Genomic DNA, 12,789 nt, shown 5'->3' on the forward strand with positions numbered 1-12,789 from the left:
CTCTTGCTTATGTCTGGTGATCTATGACAGGTCTGGTGATTTCCAAGCAAAAGAGAACTCAGAAATGGTGTTATCTTGGGAACTGTAAGAACTTTCCCTGAATTACAGCACCATCCAAAAACTAGTTTCTGCTGGATTTAAATAATAAATTGTTCGCCACAAATTTTGAATTAAAACGGATTAGTTGCAGACTGTGTACACCCCCCCTTCACTGATCCTCTATGAATTCAAATCCCTGAAACAAGCATTGTTTAAAAAAAAAAAAAAAAAAGACGCATAACTTAGATGTGAGAAGCACCCAAAGTTCCGAGATCTCAGGGTTGGCTTTCAGTGGCGGGGCAGTAAAAATACTTTCAGAGTCTGGAATTCCATAAGATTGTTTTGGAGGATGCCCCCAGCTGTGTCACGGCCCATTTCGTTTTGCATCTAAAAAGACTAAAATTTCCCGCCTAGAAATACTGCTAGTTTAGCGGGCCAAAACCCTAAACGGGACTAGGGCGGGTCCGTAAGCTGCCGCGCGGGGTACCGGGAGCAGGCTGGTCCTCTCCTCTAGCCGGCCTCTAGGTTTGAGGCCCCGAGGTCAGCTCCGCTCCCGGCACCGCGCCCGGCGCGGGTCCGAGCCGCCAACTTCGGGCCAATCAGCGCGCGGCGTCTCTGCGCCCGCAGCGCCCCGGCCCGCGCCCCCCGCGCCCCCGCGGCAGCAATGGCAGCAGCGGCCGCCGCGGCTCCGGGTTGAGCCAGACCCGGGACTAGGAGGGGCTGAGCCGCGGGGGATCCTGGAATCGCCGGGGGAGGTGGGGATTCTGGGAGGAAAACTCCATTTCCTCCTTTCCCGCCGGCCTCTCCCCTCCACCCAGCACCCCAAATTTCGATGTGTCGCCGCCCGGGCGCAGGGAGCTGGTGCTGAGCGAGGCGGAGGCGGCGGCGGCCGCGTCCGGGAAAATGCTGGGCATGTACGTGCCGGACAGGTTCTCCCTGAAGTCCTCCCGGGTTCAGGACGGGATGGGGCTCTACACGGCCCGCAGAGTGAGAAAGGTGGGTGACCCGGTGGCAGCCTGCGCGCCCCTGCTCCTGCCGCGCTCTGTGCGCCTCCTGGGGTCGCCCCTCCGCCGGGCCGGGGGCTCCGCGGGCGCCGCCTATAGCCGGGGTTGGCCGGGGGTCCCGCGGGGAGGCCTGGGCTGGCGGGGCGGCCTTTGCCTGCTCGCGCCTCCCGAGCGGGCTGCGCCACGTAAGTGCCTGCGGGGCGCGCTCCGCTGCCGGCTGGTTCGGGGGCGGAACTGTCGCGGGCCGCCCTGCGGCAAGATGTCTTTCCTTTCCCCTGCAGGAAGTGAGTCCGGATGGAGCCTCCCTCTTCCTCGGTTCTGGGAGGGAGCTGCGTCTTTGCGTTGGCGGAGCCGCGCGTGGGCGTGTGTCTTCCTAGGCGCGCACACAGCCCCGTCGCCGCTTTTCTTCCTTTAGGATGAGGAAATGTGGCCAGAAGCACCCCGCACTCCCTGTAGGGATTGGAGGCGGCACCCGGAGCGCAGTTCTGCACAGGCCTTAGGATCTCAGGCATGCAGAACTGCTTTTCCTCCTTTCAGAATGTGTTTTGTGGATTCTGGGAGGTGCCAACGAGACAATCTTAGACTCTCTCATCTTTTTTTCTCTGCCTTAGGATTTTCTCTTGCTAGATCGCTCCTTCCAGAAATTTAGCGGCAAATGAGCAAGGCAGGCACATTGCACTGTAAATACGAAAACGGTCAGGAAATGTTGGATGTTGAAAGCAAAGGCCTAGGAGGAGAGATTGCTGGAAAATTCCAGACCTTTGGAGTTGATGAGACCTGTGTTACAGCTGCGTCACAGAATATGTAAAATTTGGAACCACGAAGGCAGTGGTGAAATACTCAGGGTAGTGAGAGCCACCATTTATTGAGCAGATACTTTGGGCCAAGGTCAGTACTTGGAACTTGACCTACATTAAGTAACGTCACCCCTGCAACTCCCTTGAGAACAGTAATCCTCGTGTAAGAGATGAAAAAACAGAAGTACTGCAAGGTTGAATATCCTGCCGAGTTAGTGAGTTAGGCTTCAAATCTATGGCTTCTGGTTCCAAAGCTCATGTTCTTTTAAGATCTATCCCTGTCGGGTACTCCCTCCTTGGGCCCTCTCCCGCCCTCTCCCCACAACAGGGATTTTGAAAAATGGAAGTTTGGCGGCAAGAGCAGGCTTGTTTAGGAAAGGTATGCTAGCAAGAGGTTCACAGAATACATTCAGAGACACTAGGATGCCTTTCTTCTGGGTATAAATCTCCGTCCACCCCCTCACCTGAAGAGCAGGGGGAGGAAGATCAACAGGTGCTGTGGGACTTCCTTGACAACATGACCTATAAGTATCTCGTAGGATAAGAGTGGAAAAAACAAACCCCATATTTATCTTTTAAATGGGAGTTTGGACGAATGCTCAAAGGTGAAAACCAGGAATAAACACTTTATCTGAATTTGAGATAAACCTATGAATAGGTGTTTTTGCCAAAGAAGAAAATGTCAAAGTCAACATTCTTTCAAAGTAGAAGTTGAAATTCTGCTTTTAATCTTTTCTCACAGAATATGAAAACTCCCAGATGGGTTTTCTTGAAGGTCTCAGGTCTAAGTGTACTACTTAAAAAGCAAACACAGTTCTTAAACACAGTTCTTATTTTATTTATTGTTATTAATAGTTATAATTAAAAAGTTATACAGCTATTAGAATTATTACATAATCCCTAGTTTTTGTCTTATATTACTGTCAAGTTTTTTAGAAACAGCTGGCCAATGTACTTTCTTTTGATACGTTTATGAATTCAACTAATTTTTCCATGTACTTGATTATTTGGAAGTTTTAAAATTATTTTGGGTATAGAATGAACTGCTTCCAAAATCACCATATATTATTCTGTTTTATTATTGCAGTACTAAATAGACACTTATCTTTTCCTGGCTCTTGTAACTTCAACTTATAGAACACATAGAGATTTTAATCCAGAATGCTTACTTATATTTAAGATGAATATGTAGATGTTTGCATTGAATTCAGATGACACACTAGTAGTGACATAATTTAGTTATGACAACAGGATATTCAGTCATAAGGTTATTGATCATGGACAGGTTCATTGATGCCAGAAAGGACCTGGAGTTAGGCTTTAGCTCCTTTGCCTTCCAAAGGCCAAGGTCCACGCTGAAGCTGAGGAATAGATTTTACCTTAGTGGTCAGCCTGAAGCTAAATGGACATGCATCCCTTACCTGTTTGCATGTAGTTTCTTGATTCTTAAATATTTTCCAAGTTACCTTTAATAGGCCTACTGGCCATAAATCAAGGATCAAGGGGCCTGAGAAGACAGTATTTCAGCAGTTAAATTAAAGACCTTACTTTAAAGTTTTCATATTTTCTATTCTAAATAATTTTGGAATATATCACGTTTTACATATATATATATACACACACATTGGAATTTACAAATTTGTGTCACATTTTAACACATAATCTCATATAACATTTCTATTTAAAAAAAAAAATAATTGCAATGCAAGTCATCTATTGATTTCAAATTCAGGGAATCTAATCCGGACTGGTACTGATCTTTCTAGATACTCCACTCTCACTATATTGATCAGGTCCATTTGAGATGTCCTTAACAACGGGACCCCTTAATCCTTTTTTTCATCCATGTCCTCCCCCCTTTTTTGCAGTGATTCCTAGAGTGGGTTCCCTGCAGCAGAATCACCTAATGTCCTGGCTCCACCTCAGCCCTACTAGGTTTTTCTTTGGCCATTATCTTTTTTCTTTTTTGCAGGCCTGCTGCCTCTCTTGTGTTTTCTTTCTCTCTCTTTCTTTTTTTTCTTTTTTCTTTTTTTTTTTTTGGTAGAAAGTCTGCATAGTGACAATAAAGTGAAAAGGAAAGGATGTCCTTTCCTTTTCTTGCCATTATAAAAATTAGAGGTTAGATGAGGAGAAGGTCCTTTGGTAGCGATTTCTGTGTAAGCCATGAACTGTCCTTGGAGAAAGAATGGATGAGACTGTTGGAAGGCCCTTGAGTAGAAGAAGGACACCTGAGTTTCTTAATGGTTATATACATTGCGGTGCTAATGATGAGGATAGGGTGGACACTTTTGCCTGCCATGTGCCAGACCCCGTTCTAAGTGTATCTTATGTGTTATCTCATGAGCACAGTTTTTTTTTTTTTTAATAATTTTTTAAAAAAGATTTTATTTATTGGTTTGACAGAGATTACAAGTAGGCAGAGAGAGAGAGAGGAGGAGGAAGCAGGCTCCCTGCTGAGCAGGGAGCCATATGTGGGGCTCAATCCCAGGACCCTGGGACCAAGACCTGAGCCGAAGGCAGAGGCTTTAACCCACTGAGCCACCCAGGTGCCCCTCATGAGCAGTTTTAATGCTTCAATGAAGATGTGGAATTTTAGATTTTAAAGTACTATACAGATTAAAATTAATATTATTACTCAAAGGTAATACATGAAATATACATACAAAAAAAGTTAAGCAAACAAATACCTTATGACATTACATTTTTTATATCATGACCATTATTTATTTCCCCTCATGGCTTATGAGATTAATCAGTGGGTGGTGGTGGTTGACATGCTTGGAACCCAAAATGTGGAAAGGTGAACCACCAGGTTCCTTCAAGCTCTCAAATTCTCTGATTTTATGGAAAGGATTAAGGCAGGAAATACAGTACTGCCAGTCTTCCTTTCCTTTAGGTCTGTTGCAGGCAGTTGGTTTTTCTTCTCAGACTTAGTCCTTTAGCCATTCATATGTAGCAGGCACTTTGCTAGGTTCTGAGGGTACACAGGTGAGCAAGACAGACATGGTCTTCTTCCACAAGGAGCTTTTTTTCTTGTGCAGGGAGATAAGCAGTAAACAAGTAAAAAAGTGCAAATTATCATGAAGATTATTACGATAATTTCAGCCTGTTTCTCTGGATTGATTCTCCCAGACATTGTATTAGGCAATGGAATTGCTGAATCAGAGTAGTTTTTAGTCTGGTCAAGGAGACAGTGAAGGAAATAGTTTCCATCCGATCTCACTGGCGCTATGATAGTCAACCAAATGAGGCATGAAACTGTGGGTAAGAGGTGCTGCAAAAGTTCAGAAGGAGAGACCTACCCCCCCCCGCCGCTTCATCATTACAGTAAAGTGATCAGAAAATGCAGAGAGAATCAAAGAGGGCTTCATGGAGGGGTTGAATTTCTTGGGGTCAGTCAAATTATTGTTAAAATATCTGTATTACTGAGCATTTTAAGTCACACATCTGTTGGTGTGACTCCTCCAGTATTACCTGGGTGACACCAGACTAAGAGGTGGACCCATGATCTACTGATTGCTGTGAGTCTGATCAGATTTTGTGCTCTTAATCCATTTGGAGGGAGTTGAACAGTTTGTAGGTAGACTTGTTGGGAGTAAAACAGAAGTGGTGTGTTAAGGGCTAGTAACCCTTGTGACAGACTGTGTTGCGGACAAGAGGAGTTGTTGAAACATTTCCACTGAAGTACCGTCTTGGAAACTGTGGCAGCCTGAAAGGGTCGCACACAATCACCCCTTATGAAGTCTGGGTTTTCTGTTCACTGTGTACTTATATACGCTTTCTCATTTTATTGTACAGTGGTCTTCAAAGGTTTATTATTATCCCCATTTTGCAGATTAAATACTTGCTGGATCATTACTTTTTGTCAGAAATTTTGCATTTGTCTTTAGGCTGACCTTTAAAAGTTTTTTTCCTTTCCAATTCATTCTTTACTAGCAGGCTTAAAGCCTTACCTGATAAGATATGTAGTTATTTTCCCTTCTATCTAGAAGTTCTTTAACTTGCCCAAGCTGAGCTGGGTTTGTATTTTTATTTATTTATTTATAAAAGATTTTATTTATTTATTTGACAGAGATCACAAGTAGGCAGAGAGGCAGGCAGGGGTGGGGGGGAAGCAGGCTCCCTTCTGAGCAGAGAGCCCGATGATGTGGGGCTTGATCCCAGGACCCTGGGATTACGACCTGAGCCGAAGGCAGAGGCCTTAACCCACTGAGCCACCCAGGCGCCCCTGGGTTTGTATTTTTAAAAAGAACCAAAGACTAGCAGGAAAGCTGAAGCTGAAAAGGAAATAACTAAGTCTAAATGAAATAAAATTATGTCTCTCCCAGATTTTTTGTCCCCCAGTTCCAGAAGAAGCAGTAAAGAGTATTGCCGAGGCCTATTTCTACACCACCTCTAGTGAATTGGCCCCACTGGGGTAGTGCTGTTCCTGGCCCCATTCCCTCTCAACCTTGTGTTTTATTGCCCAAGTGGCTCCTAAGTGGCATCCTGTGCCCATGAACCCTAGGGCAGTGTCCCACTCTACTTTGCCTTTCTCATGGACAAATGTAGGTTCCTAGTTCAAACTTTGTCCAGATATCCTGGAATTTTATACACAGCTACTTTTCAGGGCAAAATTTATTAACAGTGAGGGGTATGAGTTTCCTGTTACTACTGTGACAAATTATCACACATTTCGTGGCTTAAAGCAATACAAGTTTATTATCTTATGGTTCTGGAAAATATAAATCTAAAACGAGTGGGCACAGCTGATACCTCCTGGAGGCTCTGGAGTCTACCTCCTTGTCTTCTGCAGTTTTCCAGAGGCTGCCCACGTTCCTGTGCTCATTCCTTTACCCCATATCATTCTGACCTCTGGTTTTGTGGTCATATTTCCTTCTCTGACTCTGACGCTTCTTGCTTCTCTTACAAGGACCAAGTGGTTAGATCGGCAGACCCAGGTAATTCAGGGTAATCTCCCCATCTCAAGATGCCTAATGTAATTACATCTGCACAGTCTCTTTTTATCAGGTAAAGTACCATACAGATTCTGGGGATGAGAATGTAAACATTTTTGGTGAGCCATTTTTATCCAACCTGGGCTCCAAAGTATAATTGTTCCTTGCCTAGTTTATGTGGAACATTATATGATGGCTAGTGAATGGGTCCTTCCCCACATACTGGTCCTGATAAAAAGTACCCATTGCAAATCTGCCACATTGATGAATATTCTGCTGCCTCTTTTCAGTATTGATTCTGGAGAAGATCTTTGAAATTGTCATTCTTGCAATAAAACCTGGATGAGTGGTTCCCTTATAAGGGGGAGGAAAAAGTATATTCATAGAAGTAGAAAAAGAACTTCAGAAGTAATTAAATTTATCCATTCTTATTTTACAAATAATGACACCGAAGCCCAGAGAAGCTTTGCAGGGAGCCTTGCAGCTAACAGCTTCCTCTCAAGCTCCTGTGCCTTCCATAATGCCAACTCCCTCTCTTGCAAATCAAGGCAAACACCTTGCTTCTCTTTGAGGGATTTGCAGTAAAGACATTTAGTGAGGTCAAATCCCGTGAAAAATACCTGAAAGAAAGGTTCAAATCTGAGTTTATGAAAAGAAAATAAGCGGAAAAAAAAAAAAAGCACAAGTTGTGTACAGTTAGAAAAACATATGGGAGAGAGGTACCAGAAAAACATATGGGAGAGAGGTACCCTGTAAAGAAAAATAAGTAAAAGCATAAAGGAAAAATCACCATGCATAAATGTTAATATAAAGAGACTGGATTTTGTGGAATAAAGTGTTTTGTTGATCAGCTTGGAAGGTGAATCTAGTGAAGAAACAATGGATCTTTATGCTAGGACTAAAATTCTGCCAATGAACGTTTGCTTAGATTTCCTGGTGGCTGATGATAACTAATCTGGAAACATAATCAGTGGGAAAATCATCACCATTGATGCCTGCCATATGTGCTATCTCTTTTTTTGTTTGCACACTGACACTCTAGGATAGTGACTCAGTGCAGCTTTGTATTCCCTGGTGTTATTATAGATTTTAAACTGTGTAACTAATCCACTTAAACTGTTTTTTTTTTTTTTTCTCAGAAACTTCGTATTTGGTTTGTTGTATGTGATAATAATAGCAACTGTTAATTTTTTCAACAAATATTTATTGAGCATCTGAAGTTGTTAGGCACGGGCCTAGTTGCTAGTGACAGAAGGGGGAATGACTGACCCCACAGTCACTGAATGCATCCCACAGTTCATATGCAAGTCCTACAACAAGCCTACAAAGTGGCCATTATTATCCTTGTTTTATAGTTGAGGGAACGGATTTTGAGAAAGGTTGTATCAATAATAAGTGGATTAATCAGAATTTGAACTCAGATCATTCCATATATCCTTCTCACTGAAAAAAAGTTTTTTTTCCTCTATACTGATAAACTTTGTCCATGCTCATAAAACACAATATGGACACACATCCGCTTGTACACTTTGAAAAAATTACTATTTTTTTTTTTTTTTACAAAATGAGGACATTTTTTGAGTTTTGAACAAAAATGAGAAAAGAGTAAACTGATTTCATCATGGAGCATTTCCCCTTCAATAGTATCTTATGGGAGTCCCTTCAAATCATCTACTTAGGCTGTAATTTATTATTTTTAATGACTGAATATATTTTATGCTCTCAGTATGCCATAATTTCCATTTATGCAGATCGTATTTGACACAGTTATTTGTGATCAAAGTCTGTACTGTTCATTATGAGTACAGTAGTGGACAAAATAGAAATTATGGCTCTTGTGGAGCCTGCATTCTACTGAGAAGAGGCAGAAACTAAACAGTGAACATATTAGATGAATTTTATACTATGTTACAATGTGATAAGTGCTACAGAAAAAAGAAAAGGTAGAGCCAGGTATGGAAGACTTGGCAGAGTGCATGTATGTGGGTTTGGGGATGTTAGTATGAATAGGTGGTCCGGTGAGTCCTCACTAAGCAAGGGAGGTTTGGTTAGTGACTTAGAGGATGGGAGGAAAGTAGACTTCTAGGGGAAGTGCATTCTAGGCAGCAGCCAGAACAAAGGCCCTGAGGTGGGATTTTGCTTGTTGTGGACAAGGATGCCAGTGAGGCCAATGAGGCTGGAAGGGAGTGAGCAGAGACCACGTGCTAGGGGGGAGGTCAGAGAATTAGTGAAGGGAGGTATACTAAGCCACGTTTCTTTCTTTCAGCCATCGTGACGATGTCAACTTTTCTTTGAGTGAAAACAGGGAGCCACTGCAGGCCTTTGAGCAGAGGAGTGACATGATCTGGCTTGAGTTTATCAGGGATCCCTCTGACTGCTATGTTGAAGAATAGCCGGCCACAGGGCAAGTGTGTACCTGCAAGACTTGCTAGGATTCTGTTGCAGTGATCTGGCTGAGAGAAGATGGTGGCTTAGACCAAGACAGTGCCTGTTCTGGGAGGGTATTTTGAAGATAGTAGTGACAAAATATGCTGATGAGTGAGGGAGACAGAATGGGAAGGATTGAAGATGAGTCTAAGGATTTTATTTTATTTTATTTTATTTTATTTCTTTTCAGCATAACAGAATTCATTGTTTTTGCACCACACCCAGTGCTCCATGCAATACGTGCCCTCCCTAATACCCACCACCTGGCTCCCCCAACCTCCCACCCCCCGCCCCTTCAAAACCCTCAGATTGTTTTTCAGAGTCCATAGTCTCTCATGGTTCACCTCCCCTTCCAATTACCTCAACTCCCTTCTCCTTTCCATCTCCCTATGTCTTCCATGTTATTTGTTATGCTCCACAAATAAGTGAAACCATATGATACTTGACTCTCTCTGCTTGACTTATTTCACTCAGCATAATCTCTTCCAGTCCCGTCCATGTTGCTACAAAAGTTGGGTATTCTTCCTTTCTGATGGAGGCATAATACTCCATAGTGTATATGGACCACATCTACCTTATCCATTTGTCCGTTGAAGGGCATCTCAGTTCTTTCCACAGTTTGGCGACCGTGGCCATTGCTGCTATAAACATTGGGGCACAGATGGCCCTTCTTTTCACTACATCTGTATCTTTGGGGTAAATACCCAGTAGTGCAATTGCAGGGTCATAGGGAAGCTCTATTTTTAATTTCTTAAGGAATCTCCACACTGTTCTCCAAAGTGGCTGCACCAACTTGCATTTCCACCAATAGTGTAAGAGGGTTCCCCTTTCTCCACATCCTCTCCAACACACGTTGTTTCCTGTCTTGCTAATTTTGGCCATTCTAACTGGTGTAAGGTGATATCTCAATGTGGTTTTAATTTGAATCTCCCTAATGGCTAGTGATGATGGACATTTTTTCATGTGTCTGATAGCCATTTGTATGTCTTCATTGGAGAAGTGTCTGTTCATATCTTCTGCCCATTTTTTGATATGATTATCTGTTTTGTGTGTGTTGAGTTTGAGAAGTTCTTTATAGATCCTGGATATCAGCCTTTTGTCTGTACTGTCATTTGCAAATATCTTCTCCCATTCCGTGGGTTGCCTCTTTGTTTTGTTGACTGTTTCCTTTGCTGTGCAGAAGCTTTTGATCTTGATGAAGTCCCAAAAGTTCATTTTCACTTTTGTTTCCTTTGCCTTTGGAGACATATCTTGAAAGAAGTTGCTGTGGCTGATATCGAAGAGGTTACTGTGTATGTTCTCCTCTAGGATTCTGATGGATTCCTGTCTCACGTTGAGGTCTTTTATCCATTTCGAGTTTATCTTTGTGTGTACGGTGTAAGAGAATGGTTGAGTTTCATTCTTCTACATATAGTTGTCCAATTTTCCCAGCACCATTTATTGAAGAGACTGTCTTTTTTCCACTGTATATTTTTTCCTGCTTTGTCGAAGATTATTTGACCATAGAGTTGAGGGTCCATATCTGGGCTCTCTACTCTGTTCCACTGGTCTGTGTGTTTGTTTTTATGCCAGTACCATGCTGTCTTGGTGATCACAGCTTTGTAGTAAAGCTTTAAATCAGGTAACATGATGCTGCCAGTTTTATTTTTGTTTTTGAACATTTCCTTAGCGATTCGGGGTCTCTTCTGATTCCATACAAATTTTAGGATTATTTGCTCCAGCTCTTTGAAGAATACCGGTGGAATTTTGATCGGAATGGCATTAAAAGTATAGGTTGCTCTAGGCAGTATAGACATTTTAACAATGTTTATTCTTCCGATCCAAGAGCATGGAATGGTCTTCCATCTTTTTGTGTCTTCTTCAATTTCTTTCATGAGTGTTCTGTAGTTCCTCGAGTACAGATCCTTTACCTCTTTGGTTAGGTTTATTCCCAGGTATCTTATAGTTCTTGGTGCTATAGTAAAGGGAATCAATTCTCTAATTTCCCTTTCTGTATGTTCATTGTTAGTGTATAAGGAAGCCAATGATTTCTGTACATTGACTTTGTATCCTGCCACGTTACTGAATTGCTGTATGAGTTCTAGTAGTTTGGGGGTGGAGTCTTTTGGGTTTTCCATATAAAGTGTCCTGTCATTTGCGAAGAGAGAGAGTTTGACTTCTTCATTGCCAATTTGGAAACCTTTTATTTCTCTTTGTTGTCTAATTGCTGTTGCTAGGACTTCTAATACTATGTTGAACAAGAGTGGTGAGAGTGGGCATCCTTGTTGTGTTCCCAATCTCAACGGAAAGGCTGTGAGCTTTTTCCCTTTGAGGATGATATTTGCTGTGGGTCTTTCATAGATAGATTTTATGAAGTTCAGGAATGTCCCTATATCCCGATACTTTGAAGCGTTTTAATCAGGAACGGATGCTGGATTTTGTCAAATATTTTTTCTGCATCAATTGAGAGGACCATGTGGTTCTTCTCTCTTCTCTTACTGATTTGTTCTATCACATTGATTGATTTGCGAATGTTGAACCATCCTTGTAACCCAGGGATGACTCCCACCTGGTCATGATGGATAATCTTTTTAGTGTGCTGTTGGATCCTGTTTGCTAGGATCTTGTTGAGAATCTTAGCATTCATATTCATCAGTGATATTAGTCTGAAATTCTCCTTTTTGGTGTGGTCTTTGCCTGGTTTGGGGATCAGGGTAATGCTGGCTTCATAAAAAGAGTCTGGAAGTTTTCCTTCCGCTTCAGTTTTTTGAAGCAGCTTCAGGAGAATAGGCATTATTTCTTCTTTGAAAGTTTGGTAGAATTCCCCAGGGAATCCATCAGGTCCTGGGCTCTTGTTTTTTGGGAGGTTTTTGATCACTGCTTCAATCTTGTTACTAGATATCGGTCTATTCAGGTTGTCAATTTCTTCCTGGTTCAATTTTGGGTGTTTTTAGTTTCCCAGGAATGCATCCATTTCTTCTAGGTTGCTTAACTTATTGTTATATAACTGTTGATAATAACTTCTGGTGATTGTTTCTACTTCCTTGGTGTTAGTTGTGATCTCTCCCTTTTCATTCATAATTTTATTAATTTGAGCTTTCTCTCATTTCTTTTGGATTAGTGTGGCCAATGGTTTATCGATCTTATTGATTCTTTCAAAAAACCAGCTTCTAGTTTCATTGATACGTTCTACTGTATCTCTAGTTTCTACCTCATTGATCTCTGTTCTAATCTTGATTATTTCCCTTCTTATGTGTGGAGTTGGTTTAATTTGTTGTTGATTCTCCAGTTCTTTAAGGTGTAGAGACAGCTGATGTATTCTGGATTTTTCAATTTTTTTGAGGGAGGCTTGGATGGCTATGTATTTCCCCCTTAGGACCGCCTTTGCTGTACCCCATAGGTTTTGGACTGAAGTGTCTTCATTCTCATTGGTTTCCATGAATTAAGTTCTTCTTTGATCTCCTGGTTGATCCAAGCATTCTTAAGCAAGGTGGTCTTTAGCTTCCAGGTGTTTGAGTTCCTTCCAAACTTTTCCTTGTGATTGAGCTTCAGTTTCAAAGCATTGTGATCTGAGAATATGCAGGGAATAATCTCAGTCTTTTGGTA

General features: G+C 42.2%; 1 protein-coding gene across 3 annotated transcripts in view; it reads left to right on the forward strand.

Moving 5' to 3' along the window:
- Window positions 1-796: 796 nt before the first annotated feature.
- Window positions 797-12,789, forward strand: part of LOC111155690 (PR/SET domain 5) — a 222,148-nt gene continuing 210,155 nt past the window's right edge. For 2 of the 3 annotated variants that reach the window (XM_022516003.1, XM_022516012.1), the window contains exon 1: window positions 943-1,035. In XM_022516003.1, coding sequence (XP_022371711.1) covers window positions 943-1,035 — 93 coding nt within the window. Of the gene's footprint in view, window positions 1,036-12,789 lie in introns of all 3 variants that reach the window. The other variant, XM_022515994.1, reaches the window with a different exon arrangement.

This window comes from Enhydra lutris, unplaced genomic scaffold (assembly GCF_002288905.1).
Source record: "Enhydra lutris kenyoni isolate GAN:26980312 unplaced genomic scaffold, ASM228890v2 scaffoldscaffold3, whole genome shotgun sequence".
Taxonomy (NCBI): Eukaryota; Metazoa; Chordata; class Mammalia; order Carnivora; family Mustelidae; genus Enhydra; species Enhydra lutris.